This window comes from Piliocolobus tephrosceles, chromosome 6 (genome assembly GCF_002776525.5).
Source record: "Piliocolobus tephrosceles isolate RC106 chromosome 6, ASM277652v3, whole genome shotgun sequence".
Classification (NCBI taxonomy): Eukaryota; Metazoa; Chordata; class Mammalia; order Primates; family Cercopithecidae; genus Piliocolobus; species Piliocolobus tephrosceles.
In genome coordinates, this window is record NC_045439.1 from 13,642,792 (window position 1) to 13,668,744 (window position 25,953).

The window sequence follows — 25,953 nt, forward strand, 5'->3', positions numbered from 1 at the left end:
AAAATAAAATAAAATAAAATAAAATAAAATAAAATAAAATAAAATAAAATAAAAGATTAAAAACAAATTATTTATTTATTTGAGACATGGTCTTGCTATGTTGCCCAGGCCGGTCCTGAACTCCTAGCCTCCAGGAATTCTCCTGCCTCAGCCTCCCAAAGTGCTGGGATTATAGGAGTGAGCCACTACACCTGGCCAAACAAGACTTTTCTCACATTTTCTTCTCACACTTTTTATTTTCCATCACATTCTACTCAACAAGTATTTGTTTGGCATGGTGCTAAGTGTTCTGTGCAATATGCAATAAAGATAATGTCTCTCTCTATAGATAGTACCCTCTGCCTTACAACCTAAAAGAGAAGTTAGAAGTATCCAGCAGAAGGCAATCAACACAAGTAGAAGTAGAGAGAGGGATATGGTCGGATTACTTGCAGAGTTCTGAGAGGAAAAACCACTTCTGGGTAAGAGGAGGCTTTAACTCTAAAAGAGCATAAATGTTGGCCTTGAGAAAACAGACAGCAAAACATAAAAATGCAAAAAGCACAGAAAGTCTGTAAGAAAATATTGTGAGATGCAGCTCAGACAGTATTTTAGGACCAATTTGGAGGGGCTCCAGATCTCAGGCTAAAATGTTTTAATATTATTTGGCAGGCTAAAACGAATTACCAAAAAGTACAGAGAGGAGTGACATGACTAGAGATGCATTTTAAGAGGCTAACCTGGTGGTGCTATGAAGAAGATGCTCACAAACGATGGTCCGTGGGCCTGTTTTTGTACAGCCTGAAAGCTAAAATTTTTTTTTATATTTTAAAATGATCATAAAAAATAAAAACAAAGAATATGTGATGGGAGACTACAGGTAGCCCACATAGCCTACAATATTTACTATTTGACCCTCTCAACATTTTCTGATCCCTGAGATAAAAAATGAGTTTGAAGAAGAGATTTGACATGCAAAGACCAATTTATAAAGTCCTAATTCTAGTCTAGGAACAATAAGGATCAGCAGCTTTCATGTTAAATTAAAATATTTTAAAGTCATTCTCCTCCATCAAAAATAATTCTTCCTTTTCTGGGTGGCAGGATTATGGGTTATTTCCATTTCCTTCTTCAAACTTTTTTTGCATTCTTCAAATTTTTTATAATAAATATGATCATTTATAACATTTTAAGATCTTTTTAATGAAAAACCAGAAACCTCCCAACCTCATTCCCCCATCTAGCTACTGTCCTAGTGTCCATGGTCAAGCACCCTGCCTCCGTGTCTTCAGCTCCCAGTCCACCCCGGAACGCTCTGTTGAGAGGTCCCCAGGGACCTCCTCATTGCCAAGTCCAGGAACTCTGCTCAGTACTCGTCACATCAGAGCCGCCTGCTGTGGTTGGTGATCATGCCCCACTTGAAACTCTCCCCCTGCTTCGCTTCATTGGATGGCATCAGTCTCCTCCTGGTTCTCTCCAATCTCTGACCACTCATCTTCTCAGTATTTTTCTTTTGCAGGCTATCTCCCTTTGCCCAGTCTGTAAATGCTGATGTTTAAGACTGTGTTTTTAGACTTCAGCCTTTCTCCCCATTAGGTTACACATCACTCTTGGCTCATCTTACCTACTCTCCCAACTTACTTCTAATTACCTTTCTAGCATTGTCACCTCAATGCTGCATCAATTTTGCATACTTACCATAATTTGTCATACTCTCCTTTAACCCTAACCTGCTCTCTTTCCTGTTTCTCGGTTAATAAACATCATTCATACACTCAAACTAAAAACCTGGAGTCATCCCAGATTCCATTTGTCTTTTTCCCCCATCCTTCCAATTAAATTTCCACATATCAAATATTCTATCTCCCACATATCTATTAGCGGTCCCCTGCCTGCCATCCTCACTGCCACAAGCTTTGATAAGGTCTGCATTATTTCTTATGATCACCTCTTCACCATCTACATGCCACTGATGTCACCATGCCACCCCTTATCACTTCCATGTTTTCAGTAATTTACCAAGTACCAGGCACAGTGCTGGGGATACAACGGTGAACATGACAGAGGCCCAGATCTCCCCTAACCTTTTTCATCAGGCTGCCACAGTTCTCACACTCAAACCTGACCATGGCTTCTGCCTGTCGTTGAGCTTTATGAGTCTTTTGCCTCCCATCTCTGAAGACATTATGTTCTAGCAGTATGGAACTAGCTGCAGTCCCTTAAATATGCCATGTTCTCTCTGGCTCCCTTGCTCTGGCACAGGTTGTTCTCTCGGAAATCTCTTCCCTATCATGAGTCTTCCTCCTATTCATCTTTCAAGTTTCTCTTTATACCACATCTCCTCAGTGCAGTGATCTCTGACAACTCCAGGCAAGTTTTAATGGATTCTTCTCTCAAGCTTCCATCGTACTGCATCAATAACTTTATTACATCAATTATTTCAGTTTCTTTCCACTAAAATGAATGTTTTCTTAAAGGAAGAGGACATATCTTTTGAGCTTTGTATCCTCTGTGCCTATTGAGTAGTTAGGTGCTCAATAAGTAACTTTTCAATGAATTAACAAATTAGGGTGATACAAAAAAGTACTTAGGAAGAAGGGTTTGGGGAGGAGATGAATATGATACTTCATAGAAGCAGCATTAGAAAAAGGTATTCATAGCCATTAGGAGTTTGACACTAAAGGAAAAAGGTAAAGTCAAAAATGACCCTGAGGTTTCAAGCTTTACTGCCACATGGCAGTAACGCTGACCGAAAGAGGCAAATGCGGGAGAAGCTGGTCTGGGAGCTGAACACCCCATGCCTGCAAAGCAGGCAGCTGGACAATGAGGTAAGGAGGTCAGGAGGTCAGGCTTGGAAACACGCTTGAAGTCATATGCAGGCGGCTATTAGAGGCAGAGTGAGCATACGGCAATGCAAGGTAAGAAAGGACGATGAAAGAGGGTTCAGGACAGTTTAGGAGGACTCTTACTCTTCGGAGATTGGGAAGAGGGCCTAAGAGAGACAGAAACAGCTGAAGAGGATAAAAAGAGAGCCAAGGAGATGTGAACAGCATAGAAGGCAGGAGTTCCAAGAAAGTGGGAGGGTTAACAGAGCCAAATGTTCTACCAAAATACAAGGTATGGAAACTAAGAAAAGGACAGAGAATATTTATTTAGGTCATCAAATACTTTTGATAAGAAATTTCAGAAATGTAGTAGGAAAAGAAGGAGATAAGAGTTAACAAGTTCTACAGAAATGAAGACAGCATGTATACAACAATTCTGGTAACTATGACGTTGAAAGAAAGGAAGATAGGGAAATAGTGCAAAGTGGTCACAAAGCTAAAAGAAGACTATTTTGCTTGTAGGCAGGAGTCCGAGATCTAGTCTTCATTTTTCCACTAAGTAACCATGTGCTCTTAAGTAAGCCGAGCCAGAAGGCGGCAGCCGCAGAGAGGCACACACAGGAAGGAAGGGCATAGATTTACGGAGAAAGGGCTTACACATGAGATGGGAGATGGAATCAATGCACAGGCAGGAAAACGATCCTAGAAAAAAATGAAAGGACATGTTTTCCCTCTGAAATGAGGGGCAAAGGAAAGAACTCAAAAACGACATTAGATGACTGCAGTCTTTCTTAATAAAGTAGAGGGTTAGGTCACCTTAGATCTGAAGGAGGGGAAAAAAAGCTGGGTGAGGCAATTCTGAGAACTGGATGAGTCCTAGAGCAGTTGCTGCAAAAATTCAATAGGCGATCAACAAAGAAGAATGAAGAGCTGCTCAACAACAAGCATTAATATCATCACAGTGAGTAAGGTGACAGGTTGAAGACCTGAACTAGGCAATGGCAGAGTGAATTTTTTTTAAAAGAAGTGGTAGGAACAAGACACACCACATCCTTTTAATAAAATTTCTAAAGTAGAGTAAGGCACCTAAAGCTAGCCAATCAGCCAAACACGAACAAAGCACCTCACACAGTATCTACACAGAGTCTGAAAGTGTCTTTCAGTTAACTCGCACATCTTAATATCCAAAAGTGTACATTTCATGCTTACTTGGAGTATTCTAGTAGCTTTTTGCTTGTAGTCAATTAATTCCTGCTTAGAGGACTCCAAGTTCAACTTATATAGCTTGACTTGCTGCTGTAGTTCATCAACCCTCTTCTTCTCATCTGAATATTTTCTTTCTGCCAGTGTAATTGCTTCTGCTAAATTCTGACGTTCCATTTCCACTTTATTAAGGCGTGCAGCAAACTCATTCTGTGACAAATTTTTATATCATTAATTATGATATCATTTAGCTTTGAAACATATTTTACAACCATCCATTCGGATATCTTATGGGATTTATTAGCTCAGCCAAACAACATAATAGGGATGGGAAAAAATTCTTAATTTGTTAGGAGCTAAAGTACAGGAAATCTAAGGTTGTGTCTCCCAAACATGGCAATGCATTAAAATCAACAAGGAAGTTTGTTAAAAATACAGCCATCCAAGGCCTTTCCCAAGCTTACTAAATTGGAATTTTCAAGATGCGCCTGGGAATCTGTTTTTTAAGAAATTTCCCAGGTGAACCTGGTCACTTGGATAGTAGGTCTGGTCTGATACCAGCTGATCAACTGCTTCCAATTTAATAAGTAAATAAATAAGTGTAAATTACACCATATTTTAAAGAACCAGTATTCAAAAAATAACATAAAATATCTCATCAATAACTTTTAATATTGACTACATGTTGAAATGATTAATACTTTGGATATACTGTGTTAAATACATCATTAAAATTAAGAAACACACACTACCTGATATTTACGTTCAGGACTAAACTACTTTCACCTGTTGAAAAGCTAGCCCAGACCAGTGGTTTGTAACCCTGGTCGCTCATTATATACACCTGTGAATCTCGTAAAACCAAAGTGCCAACACCTAGGCCCTACCTCATACAATGGAATGTGACTGCATACGGAGATCAGGCAGCACAAAGTATCACACAGGTGATTCCTATGTGTAGACAGGGCTGGGACTGAACTAGATGCAAAAATTCATCTAAGAGTGAAACTCTTTACATATTACATATAATGTTCTCCTGAAATAAATGAGCCAGATTAATCTGGAATCAGAAAAAGCTTAAATTATTAAAAAACAAATACGACCCCCCAACCATTAGCATTTAATCAAATAATGACAATGATTGTTACAAAAATTAAGTAAAAGATGTATATCTCTAATGCACATTAACTATTTTAATTGTTTCTCAACATATAAAATTAAATTTAGCAAGGATCAAGCTAAATTTTCAAATATGTGATTTTTGTCACAGAAACAGAATTTTCTGAAATGCATTGCAGAATTGTATTAAAGAGTTAACGTGCTATGAAACAGCATAAAGGCATTTTTTCCGTGTCCAAATAACAATAGGAATCTGTTGTCTCCCATTCTAACCTGCATCTGTTTATAGCTCTCCTGCTCTCTCTTCAGAGTGGCATCGGCTTCATGCAGTCTCTCCTGAAGAGTCTGCAGAGCTTGATTCTGCAGGCTATTACCTTCACTTTGATCCTGTATTATTCTAAAGGAAAATGCATCATTTGAAATAACTCATGTCCACAGTGTACAAGTGATAAGGCACAGTAATTTTTAGAGCATCAGCTTGTCAGTCAAGCACAAAAAAAGATAATTTGACTGAAATGTTTTTAGATAAATCTTTCCTGTCTAATGGAATATAATCTATGTTTTTAGGCATCCAAATATAAGCACACACCATATAATGAAAGATTAATGACACTACAAATGCTTTTAAATTCAGAATTTGCTAACAATGCATCTCAAGGTTCAAACAACGAATACATTTTATGTTGTTGTTGAGACGGAGTTTCGCTCGTTGCCCAGCCTGGAGTGCAATGGCACAATCTCGGCTCACTGCAACCTCCGCCTCCTGGGTTCAAGTGATTCTCCTGCCTCAGCCTCCTAAGTAGCTGGGATTACAGGCATGCGCCACCACCCCCGGCTAATTTTTTTTGTATTTTTAGTAGAGATGGGGTTTCTCCATGTTGGTCAGGCTGGTCTCGAACTCCCAATCTCAGGTGATCCACCTGCCGCAGCCTCCCAAAGTGCTGGGATTACAGGCTTGAGCCACCGCACCCAGCCAATGAATCCATTTTAAACATACACATTTCTAATACTACCAAAAGAAATATTCCCTTTTGTAAATTTCCAAGAAAGCTAAATTTCATAAGAGGATACACTACAATGTTTACCATTACTTGCTCATTTTTTTCATTATTCATAGAATCACCTACCGTGATTTTTCACTCTGTAAGGCTTCTAATGCTTCTGTGCGAGTACTCAGCAGCTGGTCAGCTTCCTGGAGTCTCACTTTCAGTACAGCCAGCTGGGAATCCTTTGCAGCCACAGCTTCAGTCAGGTCATCTACTTGGGCTCGGAGTTCTCGAGTCATTCGGTCACTCTTTGAATGGTCAGCATTCCACTTTTCAACTCTTGCTCTTGCTCTGTTTAATTCTATAAAAAATTTTAAATTTCTCTATACTAGCAAAATCAAACACAATTTTCTCAGAGCACATATAGTTTCTACTTTGAGTGACTTTAGTACTTTCCTTATTGACAAAATTAGGAGCTTACACATATCTTCAATTTTCTGTGCCCCAGTGGGTCATCCACTTTTCAAGGGCAATATTCACGACTAGATTATAGTTAACAGATTAGAAAAGGGCATGAAGCTAGCTGCTCTTCTACAATGCTGTTTGTATATCATAAAGCATCTGGGAGCTGAAACTAGTATTAATAGATACCAGAGTATATTTTGTAAAGTTCTGCTAGTGACAGGGGAAGGAATGCAAATCCAAATCAAAGGTACACCCCGGTAAGAACAAAACAAACAAAACAAAACCTAAACACAGAAAAGAATCTATTTCTTTCAATTACTGTTGCAAAAAGATGTTATTCTTTTGACCTAGGAAATCAATGCAAAAAGAGCAAAGTAGTGCTCTATTTCAGAATACAATGGCATTTCCATACCCTCACATACCATATGTAATTGCAGTTAGCCACCAAAACATTTTTTAGAATACTGAATCAAACTTTATAGGGTGTCAAAGCTTTTTTTTTTTCTTTCAGTGAAAAAGACCTTTTTAAAGAAACAAAAAACAAAAAACAAAAACATGAGACAGAGCCTCACTCTGCTGCCCCAGCTGGAGTGCAGTGGCATGATCATGGCCCATGACTCACTGCAACCTCCAGCTCCTGGGCTCAAGCGATCCTCCCACCTCAGTCTCCAAAGTAGCTCAGACTAGGTACACATCACCACACTCAGCTAATTTAAAACAAAAAAATTTTGTTTTTTGTAGCCCAGGGGTCTCACTCTGTTGCCCATGCTGTTATTGAACTCCTGTCCTAAGCAATTTTCCAATCTCAGCCTTACAAAGTGCTATTACAAGTGTGAGTCACTGTGCCTGGCCAAACAGCTCTATTTCTATGTCTAAATTAGTCTGGGTAAACTAAAACTTTATTTCTAAAGTCAGCCTGACCAGTGATTATTTATTTTTTGTTGTTGTTGAGACAGAGTCTTGCTCCGTAGCCCAGGCTGGAATGTAGTGGCGCAATCTCAGTTCACTGTAACCTCTACCTCCTGGGTCCCGAGTCCCGGTTCAAGCAATTCTCCTCCCTCAGCCTCCCGAGTAGCTGGGATTACAGGCACGCGCCACCATGTCCAGCTAATTTGTTTTGTATTTTTAGTAGAGACCAGGTTTCACCATGTTGGCCAGACTGGTCTTGAACTCCTGACCTTGTGATCCGCCTGCCTCAGCCTCCCAAAGTGCTGGGATTACAGGCATGAGCCACCACGCCTGGCCTAGTGAGTCTTACACTATCTTCCCATTCCTCTCTTCTGGGCTCTATTCATGGCTTGGCAAAACTTTTCCCACCATCCCCTCACTCCTTTCTAATTAGCCCCAGGAACCAAAGCAGCAATTTTGTCCTCTTGTTTTCTTCTCAGCCACACTTACAGTAACATTCACACCTTCCTCAGTGACTACCTCAGTAATGAGATTATTTCCTTCTTAATTACCTATTTCTGAGGAACTTGAGGTTTCCTACTCCAGGGCCACCTCACTGCACAATTCCCAAGGGCACTGAACTGAATTCCATGTACTTTTATGTGCCCTAGAGCAGCAATACTGCAACCCTATTAGTGTCTACTACTTTGTTTAATGGAACAGCGTCCCTTCAAAGTTCAGAATAAAGAAATGAACTAGACTACTGCTCTCAGTTCTTCAATTTCATGGTTCTTAAAGGATGACCAAAGAAGCGAATACTCCTATGTTTTGGGTTGGTGGGAGGATGACTGGTCCCACTTCCAAATCTGGGCACTGTTTTTCTACGAAAATATCATTTTACAAGTCTCATCTAATTTCTCACAGTTTAAATGTAAATATTTCTAACAGTTCAAAGTTTTTAAGTTTATTATTATTTTATTTTTATTTATTTATTTATTTTTGAGATGAAGTCTCGCTCTGTTGCCCAGGCTAGAGTGCAGTAGCGTGATCTCGGCTCACTGCAACCTCCACCTCTCTGGTTCAAGTAATTCACCTGTCTCAGCCTCCTAAGTGGCTGGGATTATAGGCACCTGCCATCACGCCCGACTAATTTTTTTGTATTTTTAGTAGAGACAGGGTTTCACCATATTGGCCAAACTGGTCTTGAACTCCTGACCTTAGGCAATCCGCCTGCCTCGGCCTCCCAAAGTGCTGGGATTACAGGCATGAGCCACTGCATCCGGCCTTAAGTTTATTTTTAAAAGTTAAATTCCTAATCCTGAACAATTTAAATAAGCCTCTACCTTCTTGAGTCTCTTTGGATCTTTGAAGTACCGAGGCCATTTCTTGATTTAAAGACTGAACTTCATTCCTCAGCAGCTGATTCTCCAGTCGAAGGTTAGACAGTTCATGTGATTTGCCATCATCATTAGGTGTTGGAGTGTGGTCAGGGCAGGCAGCATCTGATGATGCATTTTCCTTTGAAGATTCCTCTTGACCTTCACGGCTAGAATCTGAGTTACTGGCAGCTTCTGTAAAAAAAGAATACATTTTTGTTACATTGGCGTGTTCATCACATATGCGTTAATAACTTGCTTTGGTAGGATGCTCAAGTTGACTTTTAGGACTTGGTAGGACGCTCAAGTTTAGCTATACCTAAAACACCATAAAAAGTAAACAAATTCTCAGTTAGGCGCAGTGGCTCATGCCTGTAATCCCAGCACTTTGGGAGGCCGAGGCAGGCAGATCACCTGAGGTCAGGAGTTTGAGACCAGCCTGGCCAACACGGTGAAATCCCATCTCTACCAAAAATACAAAAATTAGCCAGGCATGGTGGCATGCACCTGTGGTGACAGCTACTCAGGAGGCTGAGGCAGGAGAATCACTTGAGCCTGGGAGGCCGAAAGTGTTGCAGTAGGCCAAGATTGCACCACTGCACTCCAGCCTGGGCGACAGAGTGAGACGCCGTCTCAAAAAAAAAAAAAAAAAAAAGTAAACAAATTTTCAATAGTCTTCCCTCTGATGAAATTTCATTCTTATAAATGGGTCAGATGGACCTCTAAGGATCCTCAAGTCTGGATACACTGAATGACTGGCAATATAGAGTACAACACCGTTCTGGGGAGAACATCAGAGATCATTTGAGTGGTTGGGTTCAGGTAAAATGGGTTTGGATTTCCTTTTGTCTCTAAATGTTTTTGGAAAAAAAAAACAGGAGAAGTCTCAAACACGGAAAAATTGGGAAGGCACAATATAGCAGCTGCAGGTTTCAAGGCAAGAAGAGTAATAACAGGTCACTGCAATTTTTTTTTTTAATCAAACTGGAATCTAAAAATGTCTTACCCAAAGAGACAGAGACTCATGAATTCAGATTAATCTTGTTTTTCTTACTAAATATAATGCAAGTATACTTTTAAATCACTCTAAAAATTATGTGATGAAAATGAACTATGTATCTAAATAATAAAACTGACTAAAACAATCAATATATGGGTAAAAGACTTGTTACTGTGTAAGGTTATATAAACAAATATCAATAATCAGATGAAAAAGTTCTGAACATCTTTGGTCATCAAGGAAATGCAAATTAAAATCACAATGAGAACCAACAGACATCCCCTAGAATGGCTAAAATTAAAAACACCAAATGTTGGTGACACTGCAGAGCAACCAGACTTGTCACTGCTGGTGGGTCTATAAAATGGTACAATCACTGTGGGAAAAGATTTTATACTTTCTTATGAAATTAAACATGCAGCTACTGTTTCACCCAGCAATTCCACTTCTAGGTATTTATACAAGACAAATGAAAACAATTTGCCCACAAAAAAGCAAGTACAAAAATGTTTATAGCAGTTTTATTCACAATAATCCAAAACTGGAAACAAATCCAATGTCCATAAAAGAGAAGAGATAAACTGTGGGACAACCATAGAATAGAATACTACATAACAATAAAACAGAATAAAAAAAGAACAGTAACATGGATGAATATCACTAACAGTTCAGTAAAAGAAGTCAGATTAGAAAGTATATATACTATATGATTCAATTCATATGAAGTTTTAGAACAAGCAAAACTAAGGAGAGAAAAATCAGAGCACGGGGTGCTTTCAGGGATGGGGTGGGGAGATTAACTGGAAAGGAACATGAGAAACTTTCTGGGGCAAAGGAAATCTATATCACAGTAAAGGTGTGGGTTACACAGGTATTGACATTCGTCATATAGCTAAGATTTGTGTGCATCTTAATATATGAACATTTTACCTAAAAGAAAAAATAACCACAAAAAGCTAATAATCAAGTGGGGTAGGGAATGGGTACGTAAGGCATGACTTAAAAATGGGAGTGTTGGCTGGGTATGGTGGCTCATGCCTGTAATCCCAGCACTTTGGGAAGCCAAGGTGGGTGGATCCCAAGGTCAGGAGTTTGAGACCAGCCTGGCCAACATAGTGAAACCCTGTTGCTACTAAAAATACAAAAAGTTAGCTAGGCATGGTGGCGGGTGCCTGTAATCTCAGCCACTTGGGAGGCTGAGGCAGGAGAATCACTTGAACCTGGGAGGTGGAGGTTGCAGTGAGCCGAGATTGTGCCACTGCACTCCAGTCTGGGCGAAAGGCGAGACCCTGTCTCAAAAAAAAAAGAAATAAATTATTACATTTTTAAGGTGATAATGGTGTGAACATTTGCTTTTCAAGTATTTTTAGACTAAGAAAATGAAATGTTTATAGAAAAAATGATATAAGATCTGTGATTTGCTTCAAATTAATTGTGTGGAGAGTGCAGGTGAAGAAAGTGATGTTTCCCATGGGAGGGTATAAAGGAAACATGAATGGCCATGAGTGATTATTGTAGTTGGATAATAGGAGGTCATCACTTTCTATTTTGGTATGTTTGAAATTTCTAAAATAAAGATTTTAAAAAGAAATGAAGTACACCAGGCATGGTGGCTCACGCCTCTAATCCCAGCACTTTGGGAGGACAAGGAGAAAGAGTTGCCTGAGTCCAGGAGTTGGAGACCAGCCCGGGCAATACAGTGAGAACTCGTCTCTACAAAAAATTTTTAAATAATATAAAAAATAAAATAATAAAATTCAAAAAATTAAGTATATATTCAAACGTGGGATGATATCTAAGGCAGTATTCTGATGGAAATTTATAGCCTTGGTTACAGTAAAGATGAAAGGCAGGAAGGAATAAAACTCATGAGTTGTATATCCATCTTAAGAAGCTATAAAAACAGCAGAATAAACCCAAAGAAAGCAAAAATTAACAAAAGAGGAAATAAACATACTAGAGAGGATCAGCATAACCAAAAGTGGTTCTCTGGGACAGATATAAACAACATTAGGCCATCAAATTTTAAAATGTACATTATACTGAAATCTATCAATTGCACAATACTTATTGTGTAGTTTATTGCATGTGAATTATACTCCATTAAAGCTGTTTTAAAAAGCAGGCATTTAGCACAGTGCCAGAAACAGGGTAAGGATTCAATATATGGCAGAGACCGATATTCTTCACACAGTATGCATGATCAAGCATTGGTTTTTGCAGGGTTGGTAGAATAACTAATGTCTGGTTGCGTTGAAAGTTTCAGCTGTGACCCCTTCACTGTTTCCCTCAAATTAAATAAGTATAACCCCTGAAAATGTATATGACATTGACAAATTCTTGGGGAAAAAAATGTAACTTACCAAAAACAGAGTTAAGAAATGAAAAGCCGACTGAATCAATAGTTAAAACCTTTCACTAAGAATACCCCCGGTCCTGATGGTTTTACCACAGAGTTGTAGCAAACATTCAGGAAATAAATAATCTTAGTCTTACACCAACTAATTAACACAACAGAAAAAGGAGGAACACTTTCCAATTCATTTGATAAGGCTAATATAACTGTAATACTAAAACCTAACAATATTGCAGGTCGATTTCATTTATAAAATAAATGAAAAAGGTTAGGTGTGGTGGCTCATGCCTGTAATCCTAGCACTTTGGGAGGCCAACACAGGAGGATCCCTCGAGCTCAGAAGTTCCAGACCAGCCTGGCAATATAGTGAGACCTTGCCTCTACAAAAAATGAACAAAATTACTCAGGCATGGTGGTGTGTGACTGTAGTCCCAGTTACTATTAAGGCTGAGGCGGAAGGATTGCTTGAGCCTGGGAGATTGAGGCTGCAGTGAGCTGAGATCCTACCACTGCACTCCAACCTGGGCGACAGAGTGAGATCCTGTCTCAAAATAATAACAATAAATAAAAAGTAAATTAACTAAATAAATGCAAAAATCCTAAAGGGAATATTAGCAAACTGAAAGTTAAGTTTGGTTTTATATCTAAAAGTATCAGGTGGAGCTGGAGCTAGGTGCAGTGCTGTGCACCTGTATCCCAGCAAGTTGGGAGGCTGAAGTGGGAGGATTACTTGAGCCCAGGAGTTTGGGGCTGTAGTGCACTATGATCACACATGTGAATAGCTGCTACATTCCAGCCTGGGTAACATACCAAGACCCCATCTCTATTAAAAATAAATAAATAAAAATAAAAATCAATTCAAAAAATCAATTGATTTGTATACTATATTAATATTAAAGAAGAAAAACTGTATTATTATCTCCAGGGGTAAAGGAAAAAACATTGCTAAAATTCAACATGATAAAAACTCAAACTAGATATTTATGGAAACTTCTCTAACCTAATAAAAAATATCTATGAAAAACCTAATGTAAAATCATACTTAGTGAAACAAAGTATTCTCTCTAAGACAAAGAACAAGATACAAAACTGGTTGTTGAGTCCTAGCCAATGAAGAAAAGGATTTTTTAAGAGACAAAAGGGCTAAAAAGAAACAAATTCATTATACACAGACAACTGTGTTGTTGAAAATCTAAATTTATGTCCAGAAAAACATGAAGATTAAGAGCTATCTAGATTGCTATGTATGTACATACAAAAAACAACAAAAAATACACCAGCAATAACAAAACAAAAAATTTTACGGAATGCCATATATAACTGTTTCAAAAAATATAAACTACTTAGGAATAAATCTAACATAAAGTATATAAGATCTTTATGGAGAAAATAAAAAAATTTTAATGAAAGATAGCACAAAATATGTTGAAATTACACCCGATTAGTGGATAAGAAAACTCAATATAGCAAAAGTGCTGATTATCACCAAACTGTCTATATAGAAGCAATGAATTCCCAATAAAAAGACCAACAGAGTTTTTGTGAAACTTGATAAGCAAATCCTAAAATGCATATGGGAGTGGAAAAGTTCAAGAATAGCCAAAACATTTCTGACGAAAGCCCACAAGCTGGAAGAAGCTACCCTATCAGTTATCAAGACACTTAAAACTACATTAATTAAAACAGGGTGGCACAGGCACAAGGGTACACAAATAAACCAATAAAACAGAATTAAGTGGCCAGAAACACACTAATGAATATGTGATATATAAGACAGGTGGTATTGCAAATTGGTAGGGACAAGAGACTCTGTCCAATAAATGATGCTAGAATAGCTGATTTCCCTATGGCAAAAAAAAAAAAAAAAAAAAAAAAGATGGAATTGAATGCCTATTGCACACTATAGAAGACAATACAGAAAAATATCTTTATGATCTCAATGTAAGGAAAGATTTTCCAAGACACAAAAAACACAAGCCACAAGCCATCTACATTAAGAACTTCTATTCATTGAGATACCAGAGAGGAGAGGGGAAAAACCAAGGTAAAACTGGAGGAGGAAAATAATTTAGAATTTAGAATGTATCAAGAATGTCTATGCATCAAGAAGAAAAAAGACAAATAACCTAACAGAAAAAAAATTGATTAAAAAAGATCTGAGTAGGCACTACCAGAAAATGAAACTTGAATACTCAAGTATCTGAAAAGATCTTCAACCACACTAGTAATGAAGGAAATAAAGAATATCAACAACAAATCTGATCAGCAAAAAGTAAAAGTTAAATTGAAAACAAAAAATGTTGGTGAGAATGTGGAGCAAAAGTTCTTAAACACAGCTGGTTAGAGTATAAATTGGCACCACCTCCGCAGAAAGCCACTTTGGCATTACTAGCGTAGCTGAACATTGTTAAACCCTACAGCTCGGCAATCCCATTTCCACACATTTCTAGGCATCTCATGACACTGGTTATCAACTGGGATGATTCTGCCCTGCAAGGAACATTTGGCAATTTGTGGAGACATTGTTGGTTGTCACAATTGGGGTTGCTACCACCATCTAATGGGTTAAGAGGCCAGAGATGCTGCTAAACATCCTACAAAGAACAGGAGGGCTCCCCACACTATTGAGTTAATTTGGCCCAAAATGCCAAGTCTCCAGGTTGAGAGGTCCTACCCAAGAGAAACAATTTTTATAACTCCTGTGTATTACAACCACTTCTAATTCATTTCCCTGACGAGGTTCCCTTTAGGTCCATTCTTTATAATTAAATGCAAGTTGTTTTCTTTAAAAGTACAAAAATAAGCCATGTCAACTCTTGACTTAAAGATCTCTACTAGCATCACACTGGCTGTGGCAGTCACTTTCAATTTTTATTGGCTAAGAACCACCTACAGAACAACAACAAAATCAGATGCCCTGGCTCCATCCCCAGAAAATATGATTCAAGAATCCTGGGAAGGTACTCAATAATTCATTTTTAAATTAACAAGTGATTCTAAAGCCGGTTGTTCAGGGATCAATCTTCAACAATGATCTACAGGAGTAATGGGTTTAAATGCATAAACAGTATGACACAACGGCCTTCACAAACAGGTCCCAACTTTGTTTGCTAGCTACATTTTCATCAACCTCCAACTCACACTCAGAGTTTCCAACTTTCTTACAATGTTTTCTACTCTACCAGCCCCTTAACGAGTCTGTTCTCTCTGCATGGAATGCTGTCTCTAACTTCTTTTTTTTACCTGACAAACTCCTGTTCATTCTTTAAGGCCCAGCTAAAAATATAGACCCTCTGTGAATCCTTTCTGAATACCTTAGGCAATTAGTTGCTTCCTCCTTCATACTTCCACAGCACTCTGACCATACTTCAATTGCTACATTTACTAGACCACATGTAAATTATCTGTTCACATGTCTAGCTTACCCACTGGACACTTCCATATACTTGCACCTAGTAGGTTCTTTGTATAATTAATTGAAAGATAGCTGAGAATAAATTTCGGAATGTGTGAACATATTAATCAACTGCTACTGCACGATCCTATTTTGACAACCCAAAACCTCTTCTTCTATACAAGTTTTTGTCTTGAAAATACAAGAAAGATTTTATTCACTAACAGCCAAGACAATGAAAGAAGCTATAACATCTAAGAACATGACAAACTCCCATCAATAATCAACTCTATAAAGAATCCCTGGCTGGGTGTGGTGGCTCACGCCTGTAATCTCAGCACTTTGGGAGGCCAAGGTGGGCAGACTGCTTGAGGTCCAGAGTTCAAGACCAGCCTGGTCAACATGAGGAAACCCCATCTCTACCAAAAAATACAAAAATTAGCCAAGGGTGGCGGTGCACACCTATAGTCCCAGCTACTTGGGAGGCTGAGGTGGGAAAATTGCTTGAACTCAGGAGGTGGAGGTTGCAGTGAGCTAAGACTGTGCCAGAATACTCTAGCCTAGGTGACAATAAGACCCTGTCTCAAGTTTTTTTTTAAAAAAAGGCCAGGTACAGTCGCTCATGCCTACAATCCCAGCACTTCGGGAGGCCAAGGCAGGCGGATAACAAGATCAGGAGAACAAGAGCATCCTGGCTAACACAGTGAAGCCCCGCCTCTACTAAAAATACAAAGAAAAATTAGCCGGATGCGGTGGCGGGCACCTGTAGTCCCAGCTACTCAGCAGGCTGAGGCAGGAAAATGGTGTGAACCCAGTAGGTGGAGCTTGCAGTGAGCTGAGATCCGGCCACTGTACTCCAGCCTGGGCAACAGAGTGAGACTCTGTCTCAAAAAAAAAAAAAATTCCCTGTGGCCAGGCCATGGTAGCTCATGCCCATAATCCCAATGCTTTGGGAGGCCAAAGTAGGAGGATCATTTGAGCTCAAGACCAGCCAGAGCAACACAGTGAGACGCTGTCTCTATTAAAAATAATTTTTAAAAATCAGCTGGGCACAGTGGTATGCACCTATAGTTCCAGCTACTCGGGAGGCTGAGGCAGGAGGATCACTTGAGCCTGGGAGGTCAAGAGTACCACAAGCTGTGATAGCACCACGGCATTTAAGCCCGGGCGATAGAGCAAGACCGTCTCAAAACAACAAAAGAATCCCTGCAAGAACCTACTATCAAGTTTCTTGCCTTTTTTCTTTTTTTATCTTTGGAGACAGGGTCTCATTCTGTTGCCCAGGTTGGAGTGTAGTGGTGCAATCTCAGCTCACTGCAACCTCAACCTCCTGGGCTCAAGCAATTCTCCCATCTCAGCCTCCCAAGTAGCTGAGACTACAGGCATGTGCCACTGTGCCTGGTTAATTTTTGTATTTTTTGTAGAGACAGGGTTTTGCTATGTTGTTCTGGCTGCTATCAAATTCCTGGGTGCGAGTGATCCGCCTGCCTCAGCGTTCCAAAGTGCTGGGATTACAGGTGTGAGCCACCATGCCCAGCCTATTGCTATTTTATTTTATTTATTTATTTATTTTTTTGAGATGGAGTCTTTCTCCGTGGCCCAGGCCGGAGTGCAGTGTTGCAATCTCGGCTCACTGCAAGCTCCGCCTCCCAGGTTCAAGCCATTCTCCTGCCTCAGCCTCCTGAGTAGCTGGGATTACAGGCGCCCGCCACCACGCCCGGCTAATTTTTTGTATTTTTAGTAGAGATGGGGTTTCGCTGTGTTAGCCAGGATGGTCTCGATCTCGTGACCTCGTGATCCGCCTGCCTCGGCCTCCCAAAGTGCTGGGATTACAGGCGTGAGCCACCATGCCCGACCTATTGATATTTTAAAACACTTAGTAGGTACCTGAATTAGCCACATTTACCGTGTTAATCTCATTTCACAGGAAAGAAGGTGTACTTGTAGAGGTAATCTCACAGGGAATTAAACAACTGAAAACAAGAATTCTAAGCTCTTGCTTCACTACCAGGTCAATGCCTTCAACTCTTCAACTTGGATCAAAGTTCAGTGTCTCAGCTTTATTTGTGGAGGATGTGGGGGGAAAAACACACAAAAAACACAACCCAGAAAATACGTCAAGTACAGTCTCCTGTCATTTTTACAATCCTAGTAACAAAAAGATATCAACTGGGATAGTCCCCGATCCAAAGTGACATGCTTTCTTTCAGATTTCAAAATTTTCTTTTTTTAATCTTAAAATGTCTTGGGAAATCAAATATGAAATACTTTGTTAGATGCTGAGTGGGTAAAGTTGCCTTCCAAACAATATTAAGTCCCTGCTACAACTGTCTATTGACTAATAGTAGTCAATGATGTCTCCCTTGTTTACACCACCCATTTGCGGGGAGTCTGCCCTTACACCAGTGGAAACAGATCCCATAACAGTGAATGAGAAACACCATTGGATCATGTGATGACACATTCAATTTGGTTAACTCTAAAAGAAATAGAGGACTGATTAACTACCGTGGGTTTGGCTCCCAAAAGAATTTTCTTCAGTGGTTTTGATGGTGGTTTTACTGGGGTTCACAGAACTGACACTTGATGTCTGAGAACTCTGAAAGACAGGTGTCTTGCCTTTTTCCTTTTTGATTTCCACCCTCCCGGTAGGCTCCTTCTGTGAACTATTAAGAAAATCAAACAGCAGCTCATCATCAGGTTCTGACTTTTTTCTTCGCACAAATTGGGATGAAGGCCTAGGAACAGATGCATTTTCAACAGGATGAGAGGCCTCTACTGGTGTCCGAGATCCTACTTTCACATTTGCAGTGCCAGCTAAGATGGTGGCCTTTTGATTTCGAATGTTATCAGCTGCTGATGAAATATACGTAGCTTTAGGTCCAGTCTGATATGTCAAATCTGTATTTTGCTGGTGAAACTCAGTATAGTCAGTATTTTTACTATATATGTTGCTGGTATTGTCTTTCCTACTGAGAGCTGTTGCAGCCCCTTGATCAACTCGGTTTAAAAGATCTTCTGCCTTTCCAGCAAGATCAACAAACCAAGACATGATGGCAGCAGGATAATCCTATTGGCAAACCTGTAAAAAGGACATAAAATGATCATTGTGGCATAATGGCAGAGTATGAAAAATGGTTAACACTAGACTCTGCAGTCAGGTAGTCCTGGGTTGAAATCCCAACCCTACCTTTTACTAGCTAGGTAACCTTGAGCAAACTACTTAAATGACACTGAGAAATCTTATGTAGAAAACGGGGGGAAAAGTGTACTTACCTTAAAGGATGGTTTTATGATGAAATAATATATAAAAGACACTTTGCAAAATGTTTGGCACATAATAAGCACTCATTTTAGTGGCTGCTATTATCCTTATTACAACTACCACTACTGTTTTTATTATTACTATTTCAATAAAGGGCAAATCTTCATGTAGCAAAAGCATCTGTTATGGGCTGAACTGCATCCCTCCAAATTCCTTTATTTGAGTCCTAACCCCCAGACCTCAGAATGTGACTGTTTTTGGAAATAGGGTCTCTAAAGGGATAATTAAAATGAGTCATTAGGGTGGGCCCTAACCAAATATAACTGGCATGTCCTTCTAAGTGGAGGAAATTTCAACACAAACAGACATACAGAAAGGACACAGGGAGAAGGCAGACATCTGCAAGCAAAAGAAGCAGGCCTCAGAAGAAACCAACTCTGCCAATACCTTCATTTTGGACTTCAAGCCTTCAGAACCAAGAGAAAATACATTTCTGTTAGCCCAGCCAATCAGTCTGTGGTACTTTGCTACAGCAGCAAATTAGCAAATAACCAATATGGCAAAATTCCAGTACAACCAAATAAAAATAAAATTCACTGAAGTTTGTTTTAAAGTGCTAAAACTTGAAAAAACTTTTCCGTTAAATACAAAAGCTATCTTAATGTTAAACTGCGGCACTATTACATATAATTTAGGCGTGCATATAATTTGTCTAAAGTACATGCTCAATAATTCAAATACTCAATACCTACCACGTGCACATGAAGTTCAGAATAAAAACCAAAACTGCATAACCACTCATTCCATACATATATTTGAGTACTTACTGTGTGCCACAATACATCAAAGTAATGATGAAGATACAGATATAGAAGGGCTCTATAATAAAGTCCACAACCACTTCTAGAATGTGCACGTTGTTCCTTTTGCCAAGAACTCTTTCAGGCCGGGCACGGTGGCTCACGCCTGTAATCCCAGCACTTTGGGAGGCCGAGGCGGGCGGATCACAAGGTCAGGAGATCAAGACCACGGTGAAACCCCGTCTCTACTGAAAATACAAAAAATTAGCCGGGCGCGGTGGCGGGCACCTGTAGTCCCAGCTACTCAGGAGGCTGAGGCAGGAGAATGGCGTGAACCCGGGAGGCAGAGCTTGAAGTGAACTGAGATCGTGCCACTGCACTCCAGCCTGGGCCACAGAGCAAGACTCTATCTCAAAAAAAAAAAAAAAAGAACTCTTTCATGGTTAACTTTCTCGTTCTTGGTGTTTACTCAAATGTCATCTGCTTCAGAGTTCTCCTTTCCATCTAAGTTAGGACAATCATTATCTGTACATACCCTATTCTTTTGCCTCACAGCCCTTCATGTGTTATAATTATGTATTTTTTTTTTTTTAACATGTCTCTTGTTCTTGCAGAAAGGGGGGCAGTGGTTGGATAGAGATTGTGTCTGCTTTGCTCACCAATGAATTCTCAGAGTCTAGCACACAGTAGGCACTCATAAATACTGCTGAGTGGAATTTTTATATGACAGATGCTGTACACAGGTACACACGTATCTTTCATCATATGCAGTTTTCAGTCACATTATGAGGTAAACAGCAATATCCTTTCTAAAAAGCAAATGTGGAAAGTGTTGAGAAAGATCCCCGAGTTTAGATAGCAGCTCAGATACTCAAGTCTAAGTCACCCTAGTGCCAAACCCACCTTTTAACCCTTGCCTCCCTATACCATATAGCTCAAAATCTAAAAAACCTCCAGAAGAAATTCATCCTTTAAATCTGTTCTTTACACATGTGACCATTACATGCCTATGTCTTTCGGAGTTTATAAAAAAACCAAATGAAAATGGAGATGAAATACTCTGTAACATACAGAACACCATACAGGTCAGGCACTGTGGCTCACGCCTGTAATCCCAACACACTGGGACGCCAAGCGGGGAGGAGCACTTGAGGCCAGGAGTTTGAGACCAGCCTGGGCAATGTGGCAAGACCCTGTCTCTACAAAAAAAAAAGTAATACAAAAATCAAAACACACTCATTAATTCTTTCTATCTTGCCTCTCATTTTAAAATTAATTGGGCTTTAAAACATACCATTAAATTGCTACTAAAGTTGCAATTAATGTTGATTAACCAATTAAATACTTAGATGGGCCCTGGGCACTTGCTCCATTGACAAACATCTCAAAGACACAAAGGACTTCAGAGGCACCCGTCAATTCCCCAGGCACTGCCCAGGGGCAGAGAGAGTGCGTGGGATGGGGATGGATCTGCAGAGGGCGGTGGCAGGGCCTGATTCGAAGGACAGGTGTCAGCACAGAGCGAGGGAGGCTGCAGTTCAGTCGGGTAGGCCCAGTCGGTAGTGCCCTGGGGTCTTCAGTCTGTGGATCTCAGGTAAGCGAGCAGAGACCCCCCACTCCGCTCCCCACCCATCTCGTTCCGTGCGGGAAGAACGGCCAGGCCAGGCAGGGGTCAGGAAGAAAGAAGACAGAGGAGGGCGGTAAACAACGTCGGCTGAAGCCTATGGGGTCTCTCCAGCTACCCTCCTCCGCCCCTAACAGAGCGAAGACGAGCGCCACCCGAAAGAAGACGGAGAGACCAGGGTCTCCGCTGAAGAGACGGTGCCCCCGCTCCTAGGACCGTTAACACCCCGTCTCGTCCAGTGGGCCCTCGCCTCCGCCTCACCTGAGGACTCCGGAGAGGTTGCACCACGGCCTAGTCGCCGTCCCGGGCCGCGCCCCCTAGGCAGCTGGCCCGGAGGGGGCCCAAGCAGAGTAAACCTTCTCCCCGACCCGCCGGAGCCGTGCTACCGCTTCCGGGAGACGTGGAAGGGGCGCGAGGACCCCAAAACAGAGTGGCTTTCGAGATGCCTGCACGGCAGGGAGCCGAGAACAGCCACCTGCTGGCGATTCAGGCGGTGACGCCGGTGGCTACGGGGTCCTTGCGCATGGCCACGCCCCTTTTCCGCCCGTGGCGAGACCAGGCGCGGCGCAGGGCCTGCGTGCGTGTGACGTGACTGTCGTCCCGCGGTGGACGGCCCGCACGCGGTCGGCGCAACATGAAAGGCCACACCCACAAAGGGCGGGACGTCGCTGCGGGTCACGTGGGTTCTCCCTTTACTCACCATCTCCCGTAAGTTTTACAGAAGAGAAAAGCGAGAGGCCAACGGCAGAAGGTGGAAATAAGAAAACATGATCCGGATTGCATAGCGCTTACTTTCTAGTGGCAGAGACAGATACTACAGATACTACATAACAGTGAATGGACAAGACAATTTCAGGGCGTTACCAGAGCTGTAATGACAAGAAAACGGGGAAAAATGACTGGAGGCACGGGAGGTACTTTAAATCAGGTGGTCAGGCAAAGTCTCTCTGAGGAGATGATATTTGAGCTGAGACCCAAAGGATGGAAAAGGTAGTACTGTGGTTAAGTTATGCATGCAGTTCATTGACTATCTGAAATAAGTCTAAAATCCACATTCAATAATTCAAATACTCAGCACCCACTATGTGTACAGGATTGGGCTAATTTGGCCCTAATGACAAGCCTACAATACAATTCCAAGTCTCAAATCTTTGAGTTGAGGAAAGTAAGGCTCAAACAGTTTTAAGTAATTTGTCTAAGACCATCTGTCCTAATAAGGAGTCCACATTACTCCAAAGCCTGTGCCCCGTAGACTCAAAGTTTTATTGTCTCCAAATTAAATATTGGAAGTAATTACAGCTCCTGCTTTTCTTCCTCTCAGATGAGGTTTAGCCCAGTACAAGTGAAGAGAAAATTTTTCAGCACCAGGAGGTAATAATCATAATAATGGCATCTAACATTTATCAAACCTTTTATTAAGCGTAGAATACTGTGTTAAGCATTGCATGTGTCTCACCTCATTTTAATCTCACATTCATAAGGAAGGTACTATTATTTTCTGGTAGGTGGTATTGTTGTTCCTATTAAGTTGCTTTTCCAGTTAAGGATTATACATCATCGCCTGTTGCCGTGTAACTGCAGTGCATCCTGTAGGAGGAGCATTCTTTCCAGCCTCACTGATGTCAGGCTTGATCGTATGATCTTCTTTTGGCCAGTGAAATAGGAGCAGGGGGTCTTTCTGAGCAGAAGCATTAAGAGTTATTACGTATTTCAACCAGAGAAATGTTTCCTTTCATGAGAAGAGTCTGTGTCAGATGGGCTGCTCTTTCAGCCTTGGTCCTGGAAGAAAAAGGGGATGTGAAGCAGCTCACATCTGAGATTTCACATGAGTGAAATACCAACTTTTGCTGTTATAAGCCACTGAGATTTAGGATTGTTTCTTACACAGCCCTACCTAATAAAATCAGACTACTATTAATATATTATCCCATTTTACAGATGAAGACACTGAGATTCAATGAGGTTTAGTTACTTGCCCATGGTCGCATAGAAGCGAAGCAAAAGTAGAACAACTGGGATTCAAACTTGGGTCTGTGTGACTCTATAAACGATGTTTTAATTGTCAAAGGGATGAGAATGAAAGAAGTTGAGGAGGAACCAATCTTCCACTGTATTGGACTAAACCTGACCTGAGAGGAAGAAAAGCAGGAGCTGTAATTACTCCCAATATTTAATTTGGAGACAAAACTTTGAGTCTAAGGGCACAGGCTTTGGAGTAATGTGGACTCCTTATTAGGACTGATGATCTTAGACAAATTACTTAACCTGTTTTTTGGGGGGATTTTTTTGTTTGTGTGGTTGGTTTTTTGAAATGGAGCCTTGCTCTGTCGCCTATCCTGGAGTGCAGTGGTGGGATCTCGGCTCACTGCAACCTCCACCTTCCGGGTTCAAGTGTTTCTCCTGCCTCAGCCCCTTGAGTAGCTGGGACTAGAGGCGTGTGCCACCATGCCCGGCTAATTTTTTGTATTTTTAGTAGAGACAGGGTTTCACCATGTTGGCCAGGCTAGTCTCAAACTCCTGACCTCAAGTGATCTGCCTGATCAGCCACTCAAAGTGCTGAGATTACAGGCATGAGCCACTGTGCTGAGCCCTTAACCTGTTTGAGCCTTACTTTCCTCAAGTTAAAGATGAAGACTGGGGACCATGTTGTAGGCTTGTCATTAGGGCCAAATTAGCCTGATCCTGTGCACATAGTGGGTCCTGAGTATTTGAATTATTGAATGTGGATTTTAGACTTAATTCAGATATTCCAAAAAATGGCAACGGGCAGGCCCCAAAAAAGAGTGTTTCAAGAATTCCCACATATACCCCCTAAGAGGTCAGCATATAGATGCCTGCCATGCATACATTGCTGGGGCCAGGGTGGATTAGCCAGAGAAACAGCACAACAGAGAGAGGCTACAACCTTGCCCAATGGGTTAGAAAATTTGCCCTTTTCTTCCCACCTCCTCCCTGCCCTAATGCCACCAGCAGAATTAACGCCTAGAAAAGAAAGGGGAAGAAGGAAGCCTCTAGTGCTGTAGTGCAACCAAGCTAGTCTGCTCCAGAGATCAGGGAGAGGAACTTTGAGTAGAGCTTAAGGATGAAGTTTTAAACAAATGGGGCTTTATTGTGACTTCTAGAATGGCAGAGTAAGGAATTCAGCAAATTATCTTCCCCAAAAAACAACGATGAAATTGGACACAATTGTGAAAAACAACCATTTCAAATTCCTGGAAATCCACCACTGGCATAACATAAATTAAAAAGCATTTATTCAAGAAAAAACTATTAAACCTTGGGTAACAACAGTGAGTCTGTGACACGTTACCATGGGGAAATTCCCAATCCCTCTCCTCCAGTTCCATGGGAATCGTTCTATCAGGGCTGAGTAGATGTGAAAACCAGCAGCTTTGCTGCCGGAGGAGGCTGACTTGGTAAGGAGTGGTGCCAGAAAAACCCCATGGCCAAGGAGAAAGGTTGATTGGGAATGCCAACATCACAATTACCTGGGCTGCAAGACTGGTTGAGCAAACAACTGATTAGAAAGCCTGCTGGAAGTTCAGCAGTGAGATCCAGGGAATCAGATAGGCATGGTGGGCTTTGGCGATGTGCTTATGGTCTGGAAGGCTGTGTCAGTTCAGGAGAGTCTGGCAAAAGCCCCAGTCATCTACGGGACCCTGGCGGAACATGAAGCCTTGCACAGAGGCAGAGGAGACACAGGAGAACAAAAGCCAGGGAAGCCTTGCAGAAGATGCAGAGGAGACACAAGAAAACTCAGCAAAACAAAAGCCAGAGCAGTCTTGTAAATTGCCTGAATTTTGAATGTTCTTCAACCCATTTAGATGACACAGCTCCATCAAGAAAGGGTAGAAGTCTCACTGGCTTGAGGTGTCTAATTACCACATCTGATCAATCATTGACTAAATTCTAAGCTATCTTGACCTTGGCGAAAACGTTAGAAAACCAGCCTTAGAAATAAACATAAAAGAGGAAAAAAAAACTGAGCAGAAACATCACTGTCAACACACTATGGAAGATAAACTCTGCAGAATTAGTCCAGGCAAGTCACAAAACCAATGTATAAGAAAAACAACAAAAAACACCCTCTGAGGGGCACATCAAAACACGAGAGTTGCTATATTATCTAAACTGTCCAGTTTTCAATTAAAAAAAAGCAGACATGCAAATGAACAGAAAAATGTGACCATACACAGAGGTGAAAATCAATATAAATGTTGTGAGATGTTGGACTTAGCATATAATGACTTCAAGGAAGTTACTCAAACATGAGATCGAGTCTCACACAGCGCATCTACTCTATTAAAAAAAAAAGAGAGAAAAAAATATGTTCAAAGAACTAAGTGAAAATATGACAACCAGCTGTGGCAGCTCACACCTGTAATCCCAGCACTTTGGGAGGCCAAGGCTGGAGGATTACTTGGACTCAGGAGTTCGAGACCAGCCTAGGGAACATAGTGAGACCCAGGCTCAAACAAACCAAAAACAAAAACAAAAAAATTACAACAATGCTTCATAAAGTAGGGAATATCAGTAAAGAGATAGGGATTGTTTTTAAAAATATCAATGGAATTCTAGAATTGAAAAGTACAATAAGTAAAAAATAAAAAATTTCACTAGAGGAGCTCAATGCAAATTTGAGTGGGCTGAAGAGAGAATTAGAAAACTTGAAG

At 40.7% G+C, this 25,953-nt stretch overlaps 1 protein-coding gene across 3 annotated transcripts in view; it reads right to left on the bottom strand.

The window, feature by feature from the left end:
* GOLGA5 (golgin A5) overlaps positions 1-21,760 on the bottom strand; it is a 44,988-nt gene extending 23,228 nt beyond the window's left edge. For 2 of the 3 annotated variants that reach the window (XM_023205511.2, XM_023205509.3), the window contains exons 1-6: positions 21,542-21,760; positions 18,100-18,673; positions 8,809-9,036; positions 6,254-6,473; positions 5,400-5,523; positions 4,014-4,217 (exon numbers count right to left, since the gene is read on the bottom strand). In XM_023205511.2, coding sequence (XP_023061279.1) covers positions 4,014-4,217; positions 5,400-5,523; positions 6,254-6,473; positions 8,809-9,036; positions 18,100-18,643 — 1,320 coding nt within the window. In that variant the 5' untranslated portion in view covers positions 18,644-18,673; positions 21,542-21,760. The remainder of the gene's footprint in view (positions 1-4,013; positions 4,218-5,399; positions 5,524-6,253; positions 6,474-8,808; positions 9,037-18,099; positions 18,674-21,541) is intronic. The other variant, XM_023205510.2, reaches the window with a different exon arrangement.
* Positions 21,761-25,953: the final 4,193 nt, after the last annotated feature.